At 46.1% G+C, this 24,395-nt stretch overlaps 1 protein-coding gene across 1 annotated transcript in view; it reads left to right on the plus strand.

Moving 5' to 3' along the window:
* nrxn1a (neurexin 1a) overlaps positions 1–24,395 on the plus strand; it is a 740,055-nt gene that overhangs the window by 337,735 nt on the left and 377,925 nt on the right. The window contains exon 10 of the mRNA XM_042333191.1: positions 16,179–16,301. Coding sequence (XP_042189125.1) covers positions 16,179–16,301 — 123 coding nt within the window. The remainder of the gene's footprint in view (positions 1–16,178; positions 16,302–24,395) is intronic.

The raw sequence follows: 24,395 nt of genomic DNA on the forward strand, positions 1-24,395 counted from the left end.
GACCAATTTATTATTCTTACTGGTCAGAATTGTGTTGATCCTGGTTAAAAATTTGGTTAACCCAAAGACAGTTGAACAGCAACAGCTTGCATTTATATAGCAGGATAGAGGCTCGGAGTGCTTAACAGTGGCGGAGTCTGACTGAGAGGGTGAGTGAGGGGGTGACCATAAACAGATTCGCAGGGGACGGTGTTCAGACTTGATCTGGAATAGGACATGCCTGAAGACGTAAATGGCAATGTCAGGATAGACACCCAAGAGTTTCTTCTTGATTCGGAGGGTCAGTAACGACTGGGATAGGTTGCCAGGATGGGTGGTCGTGGTTAGAATACTCATGTAAAAAAAAAACAGCTTGGTGTCGTGATGGAAGGACAGTAGGATGGGTATTCTACAGAGATGGGTTCAAGGGCCTTCTTCTTCCAGACCGGTCTTGTGGTTTCAATTTGACCGCTCAGGTTTGGGTGAAATATCTTTTCCTGGCATTGCCCATGAGTAGTAGGTGTTGTATACGTGACTTACTCTCTCCGTTGGTCCAACTCCACGTTCGTTCGGCGGTAACGCATTGAAAGGAGTCGGTGAACTTTAATTTTAGACTCTTAACTTCTAGGTGGGCAGCTGGAGGCATTTTCTTTTGTTAGATCCATTATCTTTCATTCACCAATACTTCATTTTGCGATCTGCCCATCAATTTGCACCGTTGGCCGATGGGGTTCGCTTGGGGTTGAATGAGCTCTGTAGCTGATCAAATGGTAATAATAATAATCCTTGCATTTGATGTAGCGCTTTTCACGTCTTCGAGACGTCTCAAAGCGCTTCACAGGATAGACTGTAAAGTGAATTGATCGTATATTTGTGGGCGAGACACGGCAGCCAATTGCGCACAGCAGCGTCCCACAGACAGTCGTGGATTGAAGTGACCAATTTATCATTATTTTTTTCTTGAGGGATTATTATTAGGCAATAATAATAATAATAATAATGATAATAAGGTAGTCAAGTAAGTAAATATTCCAACTACTTCAGCTCCTTAGTTGTATGAGTGTGTGTGTGTGTGTGTGTGTGTGTGTGTCGAGAGAGGAGGAATTTGGCAGTTGAGGTGATCGTAACATTTCCGTCGGACTTGAAATGAGGTGACGTGGATTGCATCAATATAGTCTTGCGGAGGGAAGCCTGATTTATCCTTTCCCTTTCCGCATCACGTCCCACCAGGGACGATAAAAACGAACATCTGATCTGGAGTCGTGCGCGAGGAGATAGCTCAGCGTGCCCGGCTCCTTAATGACATTACAGAGTGCTCCCATGAAAGTGCTTTGACTGCGGGTCGAACTGCCTGACAGCTTGCAAGGGGCCGAGGAAGAAACAGAGCCCAGTTGGATTTGCACGACGGTGTCGATGTACCACAGTGAGATAAATGAAAACCCTCTCAGCCGGTGGAGCCCGAAGCAGAGCTCAACCCCAATATATTGTGCACGTTTGGGAAGGTTGTGTGCGTGGACTGGTGCCACAATCGTAACAAGTCACTGTAAATAGTCAAAACAACAACAGCAGCTTGGATTGATATCGCAGCCTTCATGATGGACGGAGTCTCGGAGCGCTTTATGCAGCGTAAGGATTCCATACCCTGACTTCTTCTGGCTCAGTGGTTAGAGCACTCGCCTCGCAAGCGAGAGACCTGGGTTCGATTCCCGGCAGCGGGCGAAACCTCGGGCAAGTTTTCTTACTCTACACGCCAGATAATAATCCCTCAAGAAAAAAAAAAACAGGAACAATTTGGTCACTCAACCCACGGCTGTTTGTGGGGACGCTGCTGTGCGCAATTGGCCGCCGCGTTCACCCACAAATATACAGTCAATTCACTTTACAGTGTGTTCTGTGAAGCGCTTTGGGACGTCCTCCCGACATGAAAAGCGCTGTATCAAATGCAAGGATTATTATTAGTGTTATTATTCTGAAGTGCTTTGAGACGTCGAGAAGACGTGATAAGGCACTGTGTCACATGCAAGGATCATTAGTATTATTATCTACCTGTTCGGGTGGACAGTAAAGATCCCACGGCATTGTTCGAAAAGAGAACTGGCCAACAGTGCCCCGGGGAAAAAAACAATTGCTCGTTCACTTCATCGCTGTTTATGGGTCACCGGCACGCACAAATCGGCTGCCGCATTCACCTACAAAATAGTCAAATGTACTTTACAGTCATTCCTGTGAAGCCCTTTGAAATGACTCAACAACATGATGAAGCGCTATATCAAATGCAAGGATTAGTGTTTATGATGGATTTTTATTCTGGGTCTTGATCTCTGGAAATCCAAAGCTTGGGGGAGGGCATTGTATCTGAAATCCAAATGTCCAGCCGTGTGCTGTCTCACAACGTAAAGTCATTAGTAACGTATTCAATCTTTTTTTTAATCTCTGCGAGACCACGACTTCCACATCATGGAGTTCTGATGTTATCAGCGCCATCCCTCACAGAATGCATTCGTTGGTTAAACAGAACACTTAATCGGAGGAAAGCCGCAAGAATAAATCCTCTGTAAGAGGAATCAAGAATCGTTCTGTTCTGACATCGGTTAAAAAGATTATTCCCCTTAGACAACGGAAAACCGAGACCGGCATCGAGGGTTGACTCGATTCCGGTGTTGAGTTGACAGATGAATGTGTTTGTCGATTTTGCCGGATCGCTTTCCGGGGGTAGTAATCCCTCAAAAAATAAAATGATAACGATAATATGGTCACCAGTGGGACACACTGCTCCGCGCAATTGGCTGCCGAGTTTCGCCCACCGAACACACAGTCACTGCACTTTTCAGTATATTCCTTGAAGCACTTTGAGGCGTCTCTGAAGACGTGATAAAGTGCTATATAAAATGCCAGGACTATTATTATTATTATTAGTATTATTATAAACATGAACCTTGAAACAGTGCTCAGCTCCAAGGAAACCCTCCTTCCTTCCCTCTCTGGAGGTTAGTCAACACGTGTTGCGGATGATTACAGGGAGATATAATACAACAAACGATGACAGATACAAAATACTTTGGGGCACTTTAGTAAACACGCAAAAATCCTCGCAAAACAAGAGCGGAATATTCTTTTCTCGTTCGCTCTACGATGACTGTCGAAGACGAAAGTTGAAACACTGTGTTGGGCGCTTAGAGAAAATACAAACATAAATCGGGAGAGAAATGTATGCCTATCGAGGTTCAGGATTTTAAAATGCAGCATTAATGCTGAAATTAAGATTAAGGTTTAAGGAGCATGAATGGAAATTTTAAAAATAGAGACAAAGAATAGGATTAAAATGATTGAGTCAGAGGAGCTGCTTTATACACAAATAATCTACATAACGTGCGCATCACTGAGATTTTAATGCCAAGTGTTTTTTCAAGTCACGCCGTGATTAATAAATTATACGTAGCAGCAAGGAGCTATTATTTTATTTTTGTTTCAAGGACCACTCGATCTCTCGACCACTGGGGTCAGACATCAACAACAACAACAAGATTTCACGTCGGGACGACGTCCCAAGGCGCTGGACGGTTGGGTCAGGACCCGAGCAGTGGGGGGAAATGGTCAGGGTGAGGGGAGGGAAGGGAGGGAGGGAGCGAGGAGGGGGTAGAGAGTCGAGAGGGGAGCTGAAGGCACGGTCAAAGAGAGACCGACTGCAGTCAAACCGCAAGTTTTGGCCGCGTTGCGTTTTCCAAAGGTTTATGCTTAGATCAAGAAGGTGTAAGGAGAATTGTTCACGAGCTGCTTCTAATAAGCGAATAAATAAATAAATAAATAACAATAACAATCCTTGCATACGATATAGGGGTTTATCACGTCTTCGAGGCGTCTCAAAGCGCTTCACAAAATACACTGTCAGGTGAGTTGACAGTACACTTTGTGGGCGAAACGCGGCAGCCGATTGCGAACAGCAGCGTCCCCACAAACAGCCGTGGACTGAGCGACCAATTTCAGGAGACAGCTCAACGATGTCGTACGTCAGCAGAATGCACTGTTCTACCAAGGAATAACAATGGCAGTCAAGTTGATATAGCGCCTTATCGCGCGATTGAGCTGTCTCAAAGCGCTTCGCAGGATGTACTGTAACGCGGAGTGGCTGTGCATTTTGTGGGCACAATGCAGCAGTCAGTTTGCGCGAAGCAGTGTCCCACAGACAGCCATGGAGCGAGTCACCAATTTTTTTTATTGGTGGGGCTGTGGGGGGGGGGGGGGGATTGCTGGCCAGGACACGGGGAGAGAGAAACTCTCTTCTCTTTTCAAATAGCGCCATGGCATCTTTGCCGTCCACCCGAACAGGCGGACAGGACTTGGGTTTAATGTTCCATCTCAAGGACAGCACCTCTTCGCAATTCATCAGACGCCCGGCGATGCACTGGAGTGTCAGCCTGGACGATGTGATCCACGACCTTCTGACTGGCAACACAAATCTAAATTCTATCGCGTTAACCCTCCGGTTCAGACCCAACCAAGATTCGGTTAAGAAAACCGAGTATTTTGAGTGGCACGATGTGAGTCCCAAATACGCGGGGGGGGGAAAAAAAGGAGCTTTCTTTTATGTCCAGTTTTCTCCCTCTTCTTTTCCTGAAGGCACAGACTTACACTTGGGACCTACCTCCGTGCCGTTGGCAAGAGATAGCAAGAGATTGCAGCACGTTCCCTGCAGCTGCAGCTGTCCTCTGATGGCTGCGTTACACAATAGTGAGCCTCAGTGATCAGCGCGTCTCTCTGGAGATTATTCTGCCGTGCGGGAACCTTCCAGTGGAAGCTCATCCTTAACCCACCCAACATACGCACAGGCATTTCTAACAGGAGTCAGCGGTTAGTCGTCACGAGCAGGAACGCTGACAGATTTCTGTGTACACTGTGCTGTGTCACAGTGTCCTTAATAGCGCTCTGACTGACATCAGGTAACATAACAGACTGACATCATTCACTGAGCATAGATCAGTGAATAAACTTGGGATCTTACACCTGAGATCCTCCGCTCTCTTCACTGAACAAACCGTCCAAGGCTGCCGGAATTATTATGTTAATGCAAAACAAAGTCCAGTGGAGGGGTGAGTTGTTCGGTCGGACTGACTGCAAATTATTTTTTTTTTAAATTATTAGAGGAAAGAACACATTCGGAAGGAAAATATTGTAGCAATGAGAAATGTGGCCCTTTCATTTGGGGGCAGGTCACTGGAGGCAGGTATTCTTCAAGCTAAACATCTGGTTGACCCTATAAGACAAAGCCCTACTGGGTAAACTCCAGCTATATCGCTATGTACATTCTGGTGTCCTCAAGCCTTGCTAACCTGACCTAAATACCCTCAGGAATTAGATGAGTAGAGCGTGTCCCTCTAGGTTGCGAGTGTGTATTCCATTCGAAACTCAGGGAAAAATCCAGGGCAGCCTACATATGTGGAACAGTTTAGTCTGATCTGGATCCTCTTAAGCGTGGCGATGGGTTTCCGCGTGTGTCAGACGCCCGCTTGACCGATCAAAATCTACCAAAATTCTTTAATGACCTGATTTGCACTTGTTCACGGTTTCAATCCATTTGACTCAAATCTTGACTTAAGAAATTAACCTTTAGGAGACTGGAGATCATTATTAAAACAATTGCGCGCAGCAAACCGATGTAATGTAGGAGTCCTGTGTAGCTCAGTGGATGGAGCACTCGCCTCGCAAGCGAAAGGACCTGGGTTCGATTCCCGGCCAGGGCGAAAGGTTGGGCAAGTTTCCTTACTCCACACACCTCTGTTTACCCGGCAGCAAGTCGGAATCCGGTCGATTGGCGGAACACTTTTCCAGGGGTAATAAGTCCTTCGTAATAAATAAATTAAAATAATTTGCTCACTCAATCCACGGCTGGTTTTGGGGACGCTGCTGTGGGCAATTGGCTGCTGCGTTTCGCCCCCAAAATATACAGTCAATTCACTTTAAACAGTACGCTCTGTGAAGCGCTTTGAGACGTCTCGAAGATGTGATAAGGCGCCGTATCAAATGAGTATCAAAATAAGGCGCCGTATCAAAGATGATTACTATTATAATAACCTTGCGCTTTACAACGCTAGGAAGTGGATCGTTCCCCAGAGTGAAACTGAAACCGTTGTCGGGGAGAGAGCACGAACCCGAGATCAGACGTTTTACAAAAAAGGGAATCGATGTACAGACGGTCCACTCACACTCCAAATGTTAAACAACACAAAGCGGCATTAACAGAATATGACGGATATACTGTATGACCAGAGAATATTGCATCCATAGGGACGATAGGAAATTAACTCGGATATAGGAAGGAGGCAGCTTTAACATCAAACAGCAACACGTGCCCTCCTAAAAGGAAATGTCTTTCTTCTTTGCCTTTGGCAAGATACAGCAATTAGAGTACATCCTTCCGAACAATACACCATCAGGGCTCCCATCAAAGCTGTGTTCTTTTATACCGGCTCACTTTTATCTCCTCATTTTCCACAGAGGATTTCCAGAGCAAATAATGATAGATTACAATAAGTCGAGCGGTAGACATGACTGCATACAATGCATGATTATCGCTGGCATTATCTTCTGCACTCTTATCTGATATGGTTTCCTTGTAACATCTACTTAACACTCAAGCCGGGTATCACGACTGCAACTGGAACTACGTTAGCAGTTGGGTTAAAAAGGAAAATAATGAAAATCCATCCTCTGCAGTTTCAGCGTTCTGCATTGGATTTTAAATACTGCAAATCCCTCTTTGTGCTCAGGCTTCACTGTAATTTTATTCCAAAAAGGTGAGGCACAAGAGCTTCAGAAAAGTTGTGGGCCAACTTGACACAATTCGTAAGTAATTGCAAAGAAAACGTGCAATTTTACAGAGTGTTGTCATCGGGGCCGGTAGAAAATTGTGGAAGTATTTGTCAAAAATTGCAGGGAAATTTGACAAATTGTGCAGAAAATTCCGGGGGGTTGATTGGTGCTTTTGAGACACATTTTACTTGCCATTTTTTTACCATTACTGATTGAAAACCAAACGTGAGGAAATAACACATATGAGAGTGGCGCAAAAAGAAAAAAAAGAGAGAAACACACACACACACACACGCAGACACCGAGACACACATTCTCAGAGAGAGAAACACACACACACTGATAGACACAAAGAGAGACACACACACACACAGGAGAGAGACACACGTACACATCCGCGTTACGCCCACAAAATATGCAGTCAATTCACTTTGCAGTGTATCCCGCAAAGCGCTTTGAGACGTCTCGAAGACGTGATAAGCCGCTGTATCAAATGCGAGGATTATTATTATTAAGCTCTCCTTTCACTCTTCTTGTAATCATCCCGTAACTATGTCCTGCGGTCACTGATTCCTCCGCCAGTGGAAATAGCCGCTCCCTATTTACCTGTCGAAACCCCTCACAATTTTGTACACCTCTGTCGACTTTCTCTGCTTCAATGAAACAGACCGAGTTTCTGCAATCTCTCCCAACCCAAGCTCCTCGTCCCGGGTATCATCCTTGAGGTCAAATTGCTGCCCCGCTTGAAGTCGGCTAACGCAGCAAAGACCAGAAAATCAGACGTGGGAGCGCGCCCCCCTAGCTTTATGCCCAACTCAGCTCCTCGCTGGATATATTTTGCTAAGCATTCAGGGTGACTTGAAATTCCATCGTGCATTTCAGCCGTGGGCTGCAGGTCTCTTTCAGCCCGTGGCCCGCCGAGAAGTAGCCCTCCGAGCATTCGCGCAAGTCTGTGAGTAAGACTGTGTCCGATCGTTAGTGTGTTTTCAGCTTCTTCTTGATTTGATTTTTTTTTGGGGGATTTACGGCCTGAATCCAGAAATATTCAATGAAGGTTGAACGCCGCTGATTTATTGCAATATTGACCGAAAAATTTGGACCATCGTTTTTTTTTCGAGAAACTCGCAGGTAAAAATGTTTTTTTTAAAAAATAATGATGATTGATGCTACCTGTAGATCACACAGACATCTTGGAAAAGAAAAACCCTGTAAAGGTCACTCAAGTTTCCATTAGCTATCACGATACACAACTAAAACGTTATCGATAATCCATCATTCACTCCGCACGTGTTTGTGGGGCACATGTGCAAATTGACGGCTGAGATATGACTGAGCGTAAACCGGCTGCTGCGCTCACCACACAAAACACACGCAGTCACTACACTTTACAGTATATCCTGTGATGCGCTTTGAGACGTGCTCCCCAATGTGAAAGGTGCTTTACGAAACTCTTATTTATCAATAATAGCGCTTTGGGACATCCTCCCAACGTGAAAGGCGCTCTATAAATATAATTTGGTTGTTGATATGATGATTATTTTTGTTCCCTCTTTCCCAAGATACCATTCATCCCCAATTGATCTGTTCCCAAAGCTTCTACCAAATCTTTCTCACTAACTGACTTCTAGGACTTATGTAAGAGTTTCCTTCCTGTGTTATGTGAAGGCCCCTGGTTTCTGGCACGTACTTTTCCATGATATTATGGCCAAGATAGCACATAGGAAATTTCAGGCATCATTTTCCATCGTGTCATTCTAAGCAATAAGCAATTCTGCTGACGATTTTATTATTTTTCCAATCGCTCCATCTTAAAAAAAAGATCAGACAGGAGATGATGGTCTTTAAAACTGCTGGAACTGCCAACGGAACTGCTTGTAATCAAATGAAAGTACTCTAATATGCATGGATTATTATTATTATTATTATTATTATGAAGAATATAAAACTCAAACATTTTGCAACGTAATTTCCTACGCACTTTACCATCACTTTGCAGTCCCTACGGTCTGCTATTTAGACATCGGTAATTGGGGATGGGATGGTGGGAAGAGAACAGGTTTGAGCACCGAATATTTGAAACATTTTAGTTATCATTACACTACTAATACTCACACGTTTGATATAATGCCTTTAAACAACCATTTAATTGAAAGAAACGGGATCGGCGTCTGGACGGATGAGATCGAATGGGTCAAAAGACCTTCTTCATCCAAACCTCTCTTGGGATAATAAACCTTGCATTTGATACGACACCTTGTCATGTCGTCGAGACACTCCTTTATTTTTTTGGGTAGCGTTCATGGCATCTTTAATGTCTACCTAAGCAAGCAGACGGATCACTGAAGGTTTAGTCCTTCACCTGAAGAGTTGCACCACCAGCACCTCCGGCACTGTTCAGTCATTTCATCCTGGATCATGAGCTCCGGTTTCCTTGTCTACATCAGATTCCTGATTTGGGTTCCAACATAATTCCTCAGTTGATGCCATTCTCTTTGAAGCATCGTCATCTCTGTGGGTGTGCTTCTAAATTGATCCCTCAGCGCCACTATTAGGGGCTCTCTACCTTTCGGACTTCCCACCTCAATCTCTCTTCTTCGCCTCTTCTTTATCCATCATTATATAAATATCTTTATAATTGCTATATTCCTTTGCATCATGTAGAACTGATAATAATCCCTCCAAAAAACTGAGCAATAATAAATTGGTCATTTTCAATCCACGGCTGTTTGTGGGGGATGCTGCTGTGCGCAATTGGCTGCCGCGATTCGCCCACAAATATACAGTCAATTCTCTTTACAGTCTATTGTGTGAAGCGCTTTGAGAGGTCTAAAAGACGTGATAAGGCGCTATATCAAATGCAAGGATTATTATTATTATTATTATTATCAGGGCTAAACATTGGGCAAGCTTCCTTACTCAACATGCTTCTGGTTAACCTAGCAGTAAGTAGGCACCTGGTAGCTTGTCGATTGGCGGATCGCTTTTCTGGGAGTAATAATTCCTTAAAATATTTTTTTTGAAACAAATTTGGTCGCTCAACCCCCGACTGCTTGCGGGGACGCTGCTGTGCGCAATTGGCTGCCGCGTTCGCCCACAAAATAGAGTCAATTCACTTTACTGTATATTCTGTGAAGCGCTTTGAGACGTCTCGAAGACGTGATAAGGCGCTGTATCAAATGCAACGATTATTATTATTGTTATTTAAGATTCTCCTCTTTGACCGCACCTATGGTCACCTCTCCCGCTCTCCTCTCTTTCTTGACATCCAACTCTATCACTGTGCAGCACTCCAAGACTCTGTCCGTCTTGAAGGGCCCTGTAAAAATCCAAGTTGCGGATGTCGTATATCAAACTCAATGCAGTATGTATCCGGTTTCATGGACCATCCTTCTTGGCTCTATTTTACAGTAATACTTTGGCTTAGTCTCTTGCTCATTATAAGCACAAGTCCGAGCCAACCAAATTCATTACCTTCAATGATATTTTGAGGACGATAATGTTCACTTCAATATCCATAATTACTTGCAGAGTTAACAGGATCTGCACCCGATGGCTGTTCTGGCATCAACAGTAATACTGGTAATATTGTGGACTACTTGGCTTAGCAAACAGAGTACCGAGACCGCCCCAGAGAATTGACTTGATTCAGACCTGTATCTGTATCTGTACCTGTGGAGTACTGCAGCTCAGTGGTTAGAGCCCGGGTTCAATTCCAGGCAGGTCGAAACCTTGGGCAAGTTTCCTTACTACACGCAGAGCCTAATAAAAATCCCTCCAAAACCCAAAACAATAATAAATTGGTCATTTTCAATCTACGACTGTTTGTGGGACATTGCTGTGCGCAATTGGCTGCCGCGTTCGCCCACAAATATACAGTCAATTCCCTTTACAGTGTGTTCTGTGAAGCGCTTTGGGACGTCCTCCCGACGTGAAAAGCGCTATGTCAAATGCAAGGATTATTATTATTAGACGTTTCATTTTATGTCATCGTGGAGCCAGTTGACCTACCTCCACAATGAGGATAGTGATCGTAATCAGACCTCTGTTATTTTCCTTCTGCGCCTTTGCTAATGGGCGCCCTTCCATTGTGAACAAATTTGAACTCAATTTTGATACGGACCAAAGATCTTGTTGTTAAGTCAGACGGCTTTGAATCATTGACCCTCAGCCATTCGCAACAAATACTAAGTACTTTGAGAGCTACCTTCAAGTGGCCTTTATCACAATTCTCCTGGTTAATCTCTTGATCCGATTCAGTGACTTCCATCACTGATATCGAGTTGCTGTTGGAGGTTACCAATTTGTTCGTGAATGTAAGCTGTTGAGTTCACGTCAATATTGGAGGCGGCAGTTTCAGAAACCTTCTGTCCATGTAACTTTTCTATCAGTATTCACCTTGAATAGCTATTCTCATGGGAACAAGGGCATCATCCAAATCAATAACAGCACTTGGAAATCCAGAAGTTGATTCATATTTGGTTCGGGGTGTTGCAGTTACTGCAGCCAGTGGCCTTTTGAAATATGTTGTCCTGGAATAATGTGATGTAATTATTGACGATACCAGGCCGTTTAACTAGAAGAATTGGAGCAGGTGTTCACCACGGAGCTCCCAGACGTGTACACTGATCGTTCCGTCTTATGCACCTCTCCGAGCCAACTTTTTGTATTGATGTATCTCATCAGAATCGTTATAGGTCCTAGTGGTATATATTTCATCACTACCTGCAAGCTGTCGTAAAATGGCTCAATCTGTCCCCATTTTGATGATGGGTGCTCGGAGGATGTGGCTGGCAGTGATGACAACAGTGAAGACAAGAGTATAGAGCTGAATGTGTGAACTGGGCACGAGTAAGTCTTTGTACCTGTACATAGAAAAAAAAAATTCTGAATATTACACGTGAAGTTAGAGTTTGGCCTGATTGGAAAGTACATCTAAGTACCCTATTGAATCCCATAATAATAATAATAATAATAATCCTTCTACTTGATATAGCGCTTTATCACATCTCGGACACGTTTTAAAGCGCTTCACAGAATATACTGTAAAGTGTCGTGACTGTATATTTTGTGGGCGAAACACAGCAGCCAATTGCGCACAGAAAGCGTCCCCACAAACAGTCGTGAAATGAGTGATCAAATTAAAAAAAAAAGGAATCATTATTATCCCCAGAAAGCGACCCGCTGATCAACTAACAACCGGGCTCCTACTTTTTGCTAAGCAAACAGAGGAGTGTGGAGTAAGGAAAGGCGGCTCAGGGCAGCTGCTCCTTGAGGTTTTGTGGGCAAGTGTGGCAGCCAACTTGCACACAGTAATGTTCCACAAACAGCCATGGAGTTCAAGACCTTTTTAAATGGTATCTCAAATCAGTGCTTTGAAATATATCCGTCCATTACAATATATCGGTGAAGTGTTTTTGTGAGTAAATCTATTTAACATAATAAGGTTATTTTTCTCCGACATTCTGAAGCACTGCGTGGCCTGTTTCAATGGTCTTTGCAAAGATAATTTGATGCTTTCCACTCGTTTGTTGTTGATTGTTGTGTTGTAACTCCATTTGCAGTAGACTGAAAACGCACCGACTCTTGCATAGGTGCTTTAGTGTTTCACTGAATTCCTTGTGTTCATTGCACACTTTCCGGGACAGAAAAGTAAAGATTGCCTTTCTTGCAAATCCTGCTCCGTGCAATGATGGGGCCCCACAGGTTCACGACAAAGGGTTTCCTAAATGGAGAGTTCTTGATTAATGTCCTGGGGGAAAGAAAGTGTTAACTGAAGAACAATTGCTGCTGCAGAGGGAAGAGAAGGAAATTCAATGGGTTCGAATTCATTTCAGGTTACTGCCCTGTCCTTTCCACCAGCCAATTACAGAGAAACAATTCACTTTGCACATGGCCTTGAAGAGAAAATGGCATCAGGAATAATTACGTTGGAATAATGCAATTCTGTAGAAATAACCATCACAAATGGATTCCGATATACCTCTGGACTGGCACAGAAACTGCCGTCTTCTTCTGAAAAGCGCAATTGACATCATAATCAAAAACTGTCAACCCACGGATTCCACTCAGCGTCAGTGCATCTGCTCACACTTCAACCATGTCAAAACGCACGAACGGAAGTGTCATTACTTGCTCTGTCACCGGCTATTCGCATAACTTCTTCCTCGGAGCTACAGCATTTGTGTTTATTTTTCTGCCACGTAACGTAGATCTCTTTTGGAGTCTACTGAACGCTTAAACTGGAAGATACGTTTGTCAAAGGAAGTCCATGAGGAATATAAAGGGTTGGTCCCTGCGTTCATCAAGGTGCTGCTTACATGTGAGCATCATAACATCCACGTGCCTACTTTCTAAATATAAATGTGTATATATATATACACATATGTGTGTTTCATCAATGAATGTGCTGTCTCCTTTTATATAAAGCTTCAGCTGTTCAAAACGATGCCCCTACACAATAGGAGACCACTTCTACTTATTCTACTTACAGTGATTAATACAACGAGGTATTAGTTTTATATAAATATAGAGGTCTGGGGAATTCTGCTACCCGTTCCCACAGAAAAAAGAGATCAGTTTGTGTTTCGAATTTCGGCAATAAAGTCACAATCCAGTCTTTTCTGCATCTAATTACATATTATATCACAAAAGGACATGTGCATGTTCCGAGTAATGTAAGAGTAAGTGGTGTAAAAAGAACTACGACTGCAAAAGGTAGTGGAAGGTTATTGAATAGAATTGTTTGGGTGTACTATTATACATGTATGGCGGTTAATAGCAGGGTAGGAATTTTTTAAAACTTGGTTCGAGGTGTGCTAAAATTAGGTGTGTTTGTAAATATTCTTCCCATCTCTCAGTAAGTTGTGTGATATTTGTTCCGATTTGTTGGGAGTTGCTGAAACCTTGTGGTAAGTCATAAATGGGCACAAACGCAGGTTCATTTGCAGGGCTACGAGAACAGGATTTTTTTTTTTAAAAAAAAGATCGCAAACAATTACAAGAAGAAAGAGCAATGAATCAGTCTCCACCACTGTTAGGCGCTCTGATATATACACTGCCCTGCCTGGGGAGCGCTAATTTCAACACATTGGAATGTGTGTGCGCTGTCACGTTGGCAGCCATTTGGTAATTATTAATCCCTCGACGACTCCAGGAAATCAGTGCAGTAAAATTCACGGACTTTCAGAAGCAGTTTAACATTCCCCTCTTAGATCACGAGTCACCCCTTAGGATTTCTAGGATTGTGCAGGGACACGGGACGTTCTGCTCTTCTGCTAACAAGTCGTAAGATGAGCGCGTTAGATCAGGCCGTTCAATGGGAGGCCCTCGGGAAGGTGTCAGACGGGGTTAAATACTTCTACAGCAGATCGGGGTGAACGTTGTCTGCGCCAAATCGGAATCTAATGTAAGGCGGCAAATTATTAAACGTCGGCAGCAATTTGGTGCTTACTAATCCCATGAAGACTTGCGTATTCCGCTTCCAACTTTCGGGGTCTCGTTCCGTTTAGCTGACCATTTAATTACCAGTTGACTTCACTGGAAATTGACGTATTTCGAGGAGCTAACACACTTATCTTGGATTGCGAATCTCCTCGTGAGGCGAGATCCTTCAAGAATCATTTGATATCAGTCGCTTTATTTACCTCTGCTCCAGTGCTGTTCGCCCATGCCAGCATTCGTACGTAGGACCATCTTAAACCAAACTATTACGTAAAAAGCCAGGGATATTGATGGTTAAAACCAGGCTGTGGATCACACCTTTCGCTGACGGGAACATCAATATTCAGTAAAAATTTCCCTCGACAATTAGGACGCAAGGGACCCGGAAATTTAATTTGATCTTAGGCTGTAAGAACACTTTATCTGAAAACTTAAAGCCGTTTCAGAATTGTGAAGCATTCTTAGATTTAGTTTGGCAGTGGGTCTCATTCCCCATGTTACTTAAAGAGAAAAATAACCGCTTCTAAATTAAGACTGATGTGAAGAATCTTTCATGCTCGTGTGCGATCGTATTTGTAATTTGTAATGAACCTTACAGGCTAAAACTGGGTGGAATTTACAGAATCCATATGCCTCATTTTACTCGGGTACTGCAACCGGCCTCTGAAAAGTTCGCCGTGCGTTCCTTTGACGTATTTTAGGACAGCGGCAAAATATCCAGAGATTTGCCGCGCAGACACCAAAAGTTGAACGCTCAAGTCGGTCGTGGATGACAAATCGGAAATGTTTTCCGATCTCCCATGGGAAATGTTTTTCAATTTCCCCGTAGCAATTTTCACATAGCTTTGCCCAATGCCAAAACGGTCTTCTCTACGACTCTTAACTATTTTGTTATACGCCTTACGTTTAAAATGCTGCTCATGCACTTTTTGTCGAGCGAGAGGACGACCCAGGATATGTTGTGTCGGGTCTTATCTCTAATAGGAACACTTGGGTGTGACCCATCGCGCCCAATAATAATAATAATAATAATAATAATAATGCACACACATTCTTTATTCTGTGAGTGTTAGTTACACATCATTTACACTAAAAACAAGTACGTTGCAAGACGAGAGAGACAAAGCGAGAGAGAGAGAGAAACGTGCAGAAAGTAGCCTGATGAATTTTAGCCACTTTGCCTTTTAATGCAGCTTGTGCACATTTTCCCGTGAGATTGCGCGGATAGACAATGGTATCAGGAATGTCTGGCGTACCCCAAATCTACCTAAGAAAGACCCTCCTTTCAAGTTGCTTTCTTTCATTCCTTAGGGTTCACGCACAGGAAAAGTGCAATAGCTTTTGAACTGAATTCACGAATATAACAGCCATATTAACCTTATGCCAATTGAACACCACCGTATAGTTACAGTACACTGTTCTCCAATACCGTGCTATGAAGGAGAGACACGTCAGATTGGCAGGATTCAAATGAAACGCAGCCGTTTCCATCAGAACATTTGCCACAATCTATTCCTACCGTTTAATCTGCGTCGTGGAGGCGAGGCAGTGGAGTGTCAGCTCAAAAGTGGAGAAATTGCTCGATTTCTATTGCACATTTTATCAGGCAGAATTAAAATTTAGCACAAAGTAACTGGCTTCAGAAATAAAGCAGACACGTGTGCCTATTCATGACAGCCAAATTCAATATAGTCGCTGGTGTTTTTTAATTAAATGTGGATATAATATGCATGAGTTTGTGATTGTCTGTAATCCAGGTACCCCTCATTTATTTCTTGACCAGAGTAGAATAAAGGTATTGGAAGATTATTTTATTATAGCTTTTTAATAATATGCCCTCCCTTCTCGTCTTGCTTTTTGATTCATTCTCTAAGGTTCGCACATAACAAAAATGTCATAACGTTGAACTGATGTCTCCAAGTCTAATTGCCATTTGCCATATCCCTACGCAGGCAAAGGTCCAGAAATGCTCTATGCTGGACAAAACCTGAACGATAATGAGTGGCACACAGTCCGTGTGGTTCGTCGAGGAAAGAGCCTGAAGCTGATAGTGGACGAGTTTCAAGCTGTCGAAGGTAAACGATGGCGCTTTTAACCTTTACCGGTTTGCGGTGTCGACAGCTTTCAGTCTGCGTTGCTCTGGACAGTTGCATTAACTTACCCGCAGATAACTCTCGCGGCACGTGACAGCGGGTCCGATTTCAAACGCGTTCGAAGACAATAGTAATCCTTTGCCTCTGGTACGTGAGGAGGATGTTTCCGAGCGCTTCGCAAGGATTTACTGTTAAAGAGTCGCGACTGTGCGCAGGCAAACAAATCGTGCTTGAATGATGTGATTTGAGGATTATTCATTGATAGACTCGGTTATAGATTCCGCTGTACAGGTACGCTTTCGCTTTTGCTTCCCTCTCTCTTTCTCTCGAGTGTTCTTGCTCTCTCTCTCTCTCTCTCTCTCTCACTCTCTCACTCGCTCTCTCGGTCTCTCTCTCTCTTTGGAAATTTGGATCATCAACCCTTTGCCCCGTTTGCTGAGCGAACAAGAACGCACGAACCGATTCATACCCGTTCCAACGGTTCCCCCGGCAGAATTTCTAACTCAGGCCAACGAGTAGTGTTAAAAAAAAAGATACGGTGAACTAAATACCTGGTCGTACAACAATAGCAATTTATATGCAATTATGTGGCACCCCCTCACTCAGGGTAACGTCCCAGAAAGAAGGGGAAAGAGGTGGAGGGATAGAGGAAGAGTGTTGTAGAGTTTGGGGGGGGTTCAGTGGCTGAAAGCGCGGCTGACAGTGGTGAAATAGAGAGCCCTAGGTTGGTGCAGGAGGCATGTCAAGCATAGGTAGCGGGTTGGGTGGTGGTGGGGTGGGGGGTAAGCAGGTCGGAGAGGTACGGAGGTGCAATGTGGCGGAGGTGGAGGAAGGCGGTCCTGGTCAGGGACCGGATGTGGGGAAGGAAGGACAGCCGGCGGTCACTGGTTGGGTAAGTCTGAGGGATAGGCCGGGGAGGTTGAGGGAGTCAGAGCCGCAGGATGGAACGCGTTGACGGGAGCCAATGGGTAGGGCTGCCGTCTTGCCAACATTTAGTTGTGGGAAGCCTTTTTGCTCACCTGACGTCAGCCAGACAAGCCGAGAGAACATCGGCAGATCTGGAGTCGCAGCTGGAGGAAAAGTAGATCTGGGTGTCATCCGCACACTTGTGGAAGGTGGCCTGTAGAGGATGAGGAAGAGAAGGTGGGGGGGTAACCAAGGATGGAGCCCTGAACTATACCACAGGTGACCTGTCGGTGGGGTGGGAGGAGAAATCGTTTGAAGAGATAAAGTGAGAGAGTGAGAGAGAGAGAGAGAGAGAAAGCGAGGAGGGCGGTGGGAGTAGCGCAGTGTGGGGAGCGGAAGGGGGAGTATTTTCAAGCGGGGGTGGTGGGGGCGGTGTGGTCGGTGTGTGGTGGAGGTTGGCTTGGGTCAGGGCGGGTCAGAGTTCAGCGTGACATAGTCAGGCCCACAAGCGTGGCGGGGGCCAGGGGAGACCGCACAGAGGAGAGAGAGAGAGAGAGAGAGAGAGAGAGAGAGAATGAAGATGGCGCTCATGGCTTTGTTTGGACCAAAGCCAGACAGAGAGAGAGAGATGTCGGTGAATGAGGAGGGGAGGGGAGGGGAGGCCGGCGGAAGGTTTGAGAACCAGCGGGTGGGAGTGAGGTCTGGGGTGGATTGGGTGGATCTTAGATTCCATGAGACAACAATATGTACAACTTGCATCTATACAGCACCCCTCACCCAGGGCGGAGTCCCAGAGAGCTCGGTACAAATGAATGAGAGAAAGGAGTTTTTTTTTCTACATATTATCCATATCTTCCAGCTGAATTGGTCCTTCACTTCATGCGGATCCCCGCTGCTCGCAACTTGGCTTCCTCGGTCCCCCACGCGGAGAGAGCAGTGGCGACAGACAGCTTTATCGATCTGTTCTTCCCTTTCGGAGTCGGTGAAGGCCGGCCTCATCTGATTTCCCCGACCACCCCATTCCCCAACCCCCAACCCCCGGCAAAACCTGCTTCGTTTCTCACACAACAGTTGCCGGCGGCAAGCGACCGCTCCTTTTGTTTCTGAGGAGAAAGACTAGAAAGCCCGCAAGCACGGAAGCAGGTCGTTCGGCCCGGCTTATCCGTCCCGGGGTTCATGCTCCACCCTTCCCCTTCCCCTTTCCTGCACCCCTCACCCAAAGTGCCTCGATCCCTTTCTCCCTCTCCGAGCGCATCGAGTTTCCTCTCGAGTCCGACGCCTTTCTTCCTTCAACCTCAGCCTCGGCCAGCGAGTGAGTTCCGCGTTCTCGCCGCGCTCTGCGTGAAGGGGTTCCCTCCTGAGCTCGCTCTTCGAGGCACTGTAGCTCAGTGGTTAGAGCACTCGCTTTGCAAGTGAGAGACCTGAGTTCAATTCCAGGCAGAGGGCGAAACCTTGGGCAAGTTTCCTTACTCCACACAGAGCCTAATAATAATCCCTCCAAAACCAAAAACAATAATAAATTGGTCATTCTCAATCTACGACTGTTTGTGGGACATTGCTGTGCGCAATTGGCTGCCGCGTTCGCCCACAGATATACAGTCAATTCACTTTACAGTGTGTTCTGTGAAGCGCTTTGGGACGTCCTCCCGACGTGAAAAGCGCTATATCAAAAAAAAATGCAAATGCACTGGCGGCTATCCTGCACTGATACCCCTCCTGCTGTAGGCTTCGGTAAACGAGTGGAAGCAGCCTGGTAATGACCTTCTCATTTAAAAAACGCTTTCCTCGCTCTTACCCGCACGGGCTGGGGCCGGTCAGACCTTAAGAGGGAACAACGTGAGCTGTGGGGTGGGCAGGGATCGTCTCGAGAGACGTTATCGCCTCCCGGGCTGGAGCAGAAGCTGTAATTACGAGCCGTCGTGAATTTTTACAGGTTGTGCTGAAAGACGGTAAAGATTCGCAGAAAGGCAGTAGAATTTTACTGCTTCGAGCGGTTATTGGCAGATTTTATTGCTTCGAGCGGTTATTGTTTTATTTAGGAGACACACGAGTTTGAGTTATCCATTCAATTTACATTTTTTTTGCACGGGCACGCGCGCGCGCGCACACACACACGCAAACACACCTCACACACACACCACACACACCCCACAAACACACACAACACACACACACACACACACACACCACACACACCCCACAAACACACACAACACACACACACCCACGCACACAGACAAACACACACACATGCGCGTACACACACACACACCCCACACATACACACACCACACACACACCCCACAAACATACACAACACACCCACCCCCCACACACACCCGAAAAAACCCACACAACACACACCCCACACACACACACACACACACATCCCACATACACACACGCGCGTACACACACCCCACACATACACACACCACACGCGCACAGACACACCACACGCACGGGTTTTCTTAGCCTCCAGTTACAGACAGTCGTCTTTGCTGAGTGTTTCAATCGGATTAAGGTGGGCTGCGTAAAGTGTTTCAGTCCGAGCTGTCCGCTCACCTTCCCTTTTCCAAGATGTTGTTGTTGTTGTTGTTGTTGTTGTTGTTGTTGCTCTCGGGTTTGTTTCAAAGCGCCTTGTATCACACGGCGTTAGATTGCGCTCCGAATATCGTCGCTCCTCGAAGTGGCCCTGTTATAAAGCCCCGGGGATCGCTCGTTTCATCCAAATGTACCCGGATAATGTTGGTGTAGTGATTTCCCTCTACCCTCTACCTCCTGCTCTGCTCGTCCCTCGCGCCACCCGCCCCACCATCGGTGGTCGCGCTTTCAGCCGCTGCCCCCCCCCCCCGAAACTCTGGAACGCTCTCCCTCAATCCCTCTGCCTTGCCCCCCCCCCTCTCTCCCCTTTTTCAAGTCCCGTCTGAAAAACCTTCCTCTTCGACCGTGCTTACCTCTCCACCTCCCTCCCTCTCCACCCCCACCCTCACTGGCTCGGAGTCAGGCTCCGCCACCGTGAAGCGCTCTGAGACGCTACCCTTCGTGGAGGGCGCCGTGCAAGTGCACGTTGCTGTTGCTGAAAGGGCAGAAGCTTCCAAGTAGCCGTGCGGAACATTAGCTTCGTACCAATCGCTTAAAAATATCAGGACACCCGGCAGTAACCCGCACAACTGGAACGCTCGTGTTGCCCTGCACAAGGTTGGTTCGGCTGAACAAATCCCTTCAGCCCATTTCATCTTTCCCTCCAGCGCACCAACCCACATTTGAAGAGATATTTTGGCGCTGTTCTGTCCTGAAATGTCTCTTTAAAGTTCTCTAAAATTCCCTATTTAAAGCCGTGACGGACGCATACTTCGGGCTGTTCAGTCGCGCCGCACATTTTCGCACAAAAAAATCCAAACAGGGCCAACCGTTGTGACAGGACTTTGAAGGTGTTCTGCCTGGAAAGCAGTTAATAATTCTCGACTGAAATGTCACCATTGCTTAGCACATTCCGCGGTCGATGCGATAATTGTCTGTCATGAAATGTGACAAGTTCCGCTGTGCTATTTCGACAAACTATTTCTGTTTGAATGCGGCCCTTTGGGTTATTCGGCCGTTGAAGTTACGGAGATAAAATATACTATAAATTATTATTATTATTATTACGTGTCAGGCTTGCAATTTAATAGTGTTGCTTGTTTTGTGCATAATTAATTGGTTTATATCAAACGGAACAATTTTTTTTTAATCCAATCTCCATAACTGTCTTGGTCAAGTATAGAAGCAGACCCAGCGCTGTGACGGGCCGGGGGGTCTGATATGGCAACTTAATGTGCTGTGAGCTACCTCAGCGACCCTCACAAAGAAAGCGTTCTGTGGCTCAGTGGTTAGAGCACTCGCTTTGCAAGTGAGAGACCTGAGTTCAATTCCAGGCAGAGGGCGAAACCTTGGGCAAGTTTCCTTACTCCACACAGAGCCTAATAATAATCCCTCCAAAACCCAAAACAATAATAAATTGGTCATTTTCAATCCACGACTGTTTGTGGGACATTGCTGTGCGCCATTGGCTGCCGCGTTCGCCCACAAATATATACAGTCAATTCACTTTACAGTGTGTTCTGTGAAGCGCTTTGGGACGTCCTCCCGACGTGAAAAGCGCTATATCAAATGCAAGGATTATTATTATTATTATTATTAAAGCGAATCGTTCCAAACATAATTCGGCAAAGGTAGCGTCCTCGTGATCTGACGACGTACCGTGTGTTTTTTTTTATATGGGTGGTAAAGGAGACGAGGGCCCCCCCCCCCCCCAAAAAAAAAAGTCAGCACGCGGTGTAAAATCGCGTGTAAAAGACACAAAGCTAATAACGCTGACTTTGAGACAAACGGCGCCCTCGCCCTAGTAATTGACAGGCACCCTCCCCAGGGTGTTGGCAGGCACTGTCGCACCCACAGTCGAATCCAAAAAGAATTAAACAAAAGTTTTGCTGAACACAGTCCGGTGAAGTCTGGGGGAGTGGATAATGGTTTTCCACAGCGCTTATTGAACTCGTAGCTGTCATTTGTCGGGAGAGAATGGATTGAGAATGGAGAGGATGGAGAGAATGAACTTGTGCTGAACGAACACTGAGGCTGAAGGGTGACGGTGAAGGCGTGAGGAGGGTGTGGGGGTTGCCGAGGTAGGGGGGTGGGGGCTGAGGGTGCGGGACGGATGGAGTCACCTTGCAGGGGGTGAGCAACAGCTGCCAGGTCGGCCTCAGTGATGGGAATAGATTTATTTTGCTGCCCGTCTGGTCCTTCATTCGTTCTCGCTCCGCAGTGGGAAGTCGGGGCGGGATTGGGGGCAGTTGGGGGGGGGGGAGGTTTGTGGGGGAAGGAGGTAAAGGTCTTGAGCTTTGAAGCTGACACACTCTCCACAGATACTGGGGACTGTCTGTCTCCCTTATAATAATAATAATAAATATATAATCCTTGCATTTGATGTAGCGCTCTTCACGTCTTCTCGACGTCTCAAAGCGCTTCACAGAACAGACTGTAAAGCGAATTGACCGTATATTTGTGGGCGAAACCCGGCAGCCAATTGCGCACAGCAGCGACTGTCCCACAAACAGCCGTGGATCGAAATGATCAATTTATTGGTTTTTTTTGTTTTTTGGAGGGATTATTATCAGGCGTGTGGAGTAAGGAAACTTGCCCACAACTCCCTTGGGAGAGAGAGAGAGAGAGAGAGAGAGACAGAGAGAGCGCGTGCTTGGCAACCGTTTCTGAGCCTCCTTTGCACGCCCGAAACACTGCAGCAGCACTTCCAGTGACACAGAAATGCTCTTTGCACCTGTCGCACGGGGCCATCGAGAAGGACCCGGACAGGACATGACAGGAGATGAGCACGAAGTGCTTCGCAGCAGGACATGAGAACACATCAGTGGCTTGCGTGTGTGTGTGCGCTCGTGTGTGTGCGCGCGCGTGTGTGTGTGTAAAAAAAAACAGCACACACGCTCACACATAACACTCACCTTCGTTAGGAGCGAGTAATGAACCGGTGAGCCTCACAAGGATAAACCGCACCATTCATTATGTCCCATCAAGGGACAAAAGGGGATAAAATGCACAACCGTTCTCTCTCTCCTCGTGGGTGTCTGACTCCTTTCGCCTGGAAGAAGCCCGGCCTTGGTTAATACCTCGGCCGAGGTTAGGTCGAGGAAATACATATCTGAAGTTTGGGTCATTTCCTCTCCAGGAGACTTGACGTACAACCACAGGCACAATGCGACTTTTATCAAAGTCGCGTCTTTTCCTTTTCTTTTCCTCTTTCTTGGGACGAGTTTCCAGGACTGTGTATCCCGCTGCCTGCGATTTCTAATTGATACAGTGCCCTTCCAGTGTTTCGGAGCTCTTAAACAGCGGCAGAGCTCGACACCGAAACCGGGGGAGAGAGGCGAGGCGAGGCGAGGCGAAGGCGGGCAAGGAGGGGGCAAAAGCGGAGGGGTTGATGCTAAGAATTCCTCTTTCACGGTGTCACCGAACGAAAGAGGCAACGGCCGTAAGCGCTGCCCTTCCTGACAATGTTAGTCGGATTGTTTTTATTAGGCACAAAGGGCAATGTTGACCCACCAGTGAGATTCCAGTGAGATAACGTTGGTGATTCGTGTTATGGCTGACCGTGGGATACAGCCTTATGTAAATTGGCTGACGTGTTTACTCACGAAATACACAGCCACTACGCTTTCCAGTAAATCCCGTGAAGCCCAGCACTGAGTTTTTTCCCCTCAAATCCAGGTGTTTCAACTTTAATTCCAGTTGACAGCACCGCACACTCTGGAAACATCTGAAAGTGCCGTTTGCCGCGGGCAGAATAAACTGTTCTCCTTGGGAACCTATCTACATTTACTTTCATTCAATCAAAGATGGAATGTTTCCGGGCAGAGCAAAACGATGTTACAAAAACAAAGGAAAAAACGCTCGGAGAAGCGTTTCGATTTGAATTTGGAGGTTATTTAAATTCATGGAAGTGAACCATGCAAATTGAAAAGGGGGCGAAAAAAAAAGGAATGGCAAAATATTGAAGTATGATTGAAAACGAATCGACAATTATTTACATTTATATAAACACCTTTCATGTCTCAAAGTGCTTTACGCAACTCGCTGGTGGGAGGGCGGGGGGTGGGGGGTGGGGGGAGAGTTGAGGAGGAGTGAAAGCGCAGTTAAAGAGAGAGTTTTTTCAGATGGGTTTTTAAGGCGGAAGGACTTTGCATAGAGATCCAAAGAACGGGGGCAGAACATCTGAAGGTTTGTTCACCGAACGCTGGGTCGGAGTGGGTGAGGGATGTTTTTTTTGCTGAGCTGCCAGGGCTACAACAACAACAACAAATTATATCGCGCCTTTCACGTCAGAAAGACGCCCCAAAGGCGTGGGAGGGTGTGTCGAGGCAGCAGTGTTACGCAACTCGACCGGAACCCCCAATACAGTGATCAATTTCATCACTATTCGGTCAGTCTGTCGCGGGGAAGTTGCAGATTTACTGTGGGGCAACGACACCATTGGAGGCGTTTTGAACTCAATCCCCCCGAGGAATGGGGAGCCAGTGGAGCTGAGCCTGGCTGGTGGCAATGGGCTTATGGGGGGTGGGGGTGGGGGGCTGGTGAGGACACAGGCTGCAGAGCTCTGGATAGTCTGCGGCTGGTCGA

The sequence above is a fragment of the Callorhinchus milii genome, unplaced genomic scaffold (genome assembly GCF_018977255.1).
Source record: "Callorhinchus milii isolate IMCB2004 unplaced genomic scaffold, IMCB_Cmil_1.0 Scaffold3, whole genome shotgun sequence".
Lineage (NCBI taxonomy): Eukaryota > Metazoa > Chordata > Chondrichthyes > Chimaeriformes > Callorhinchidae > Callorhinchus > Callorhinchus milii.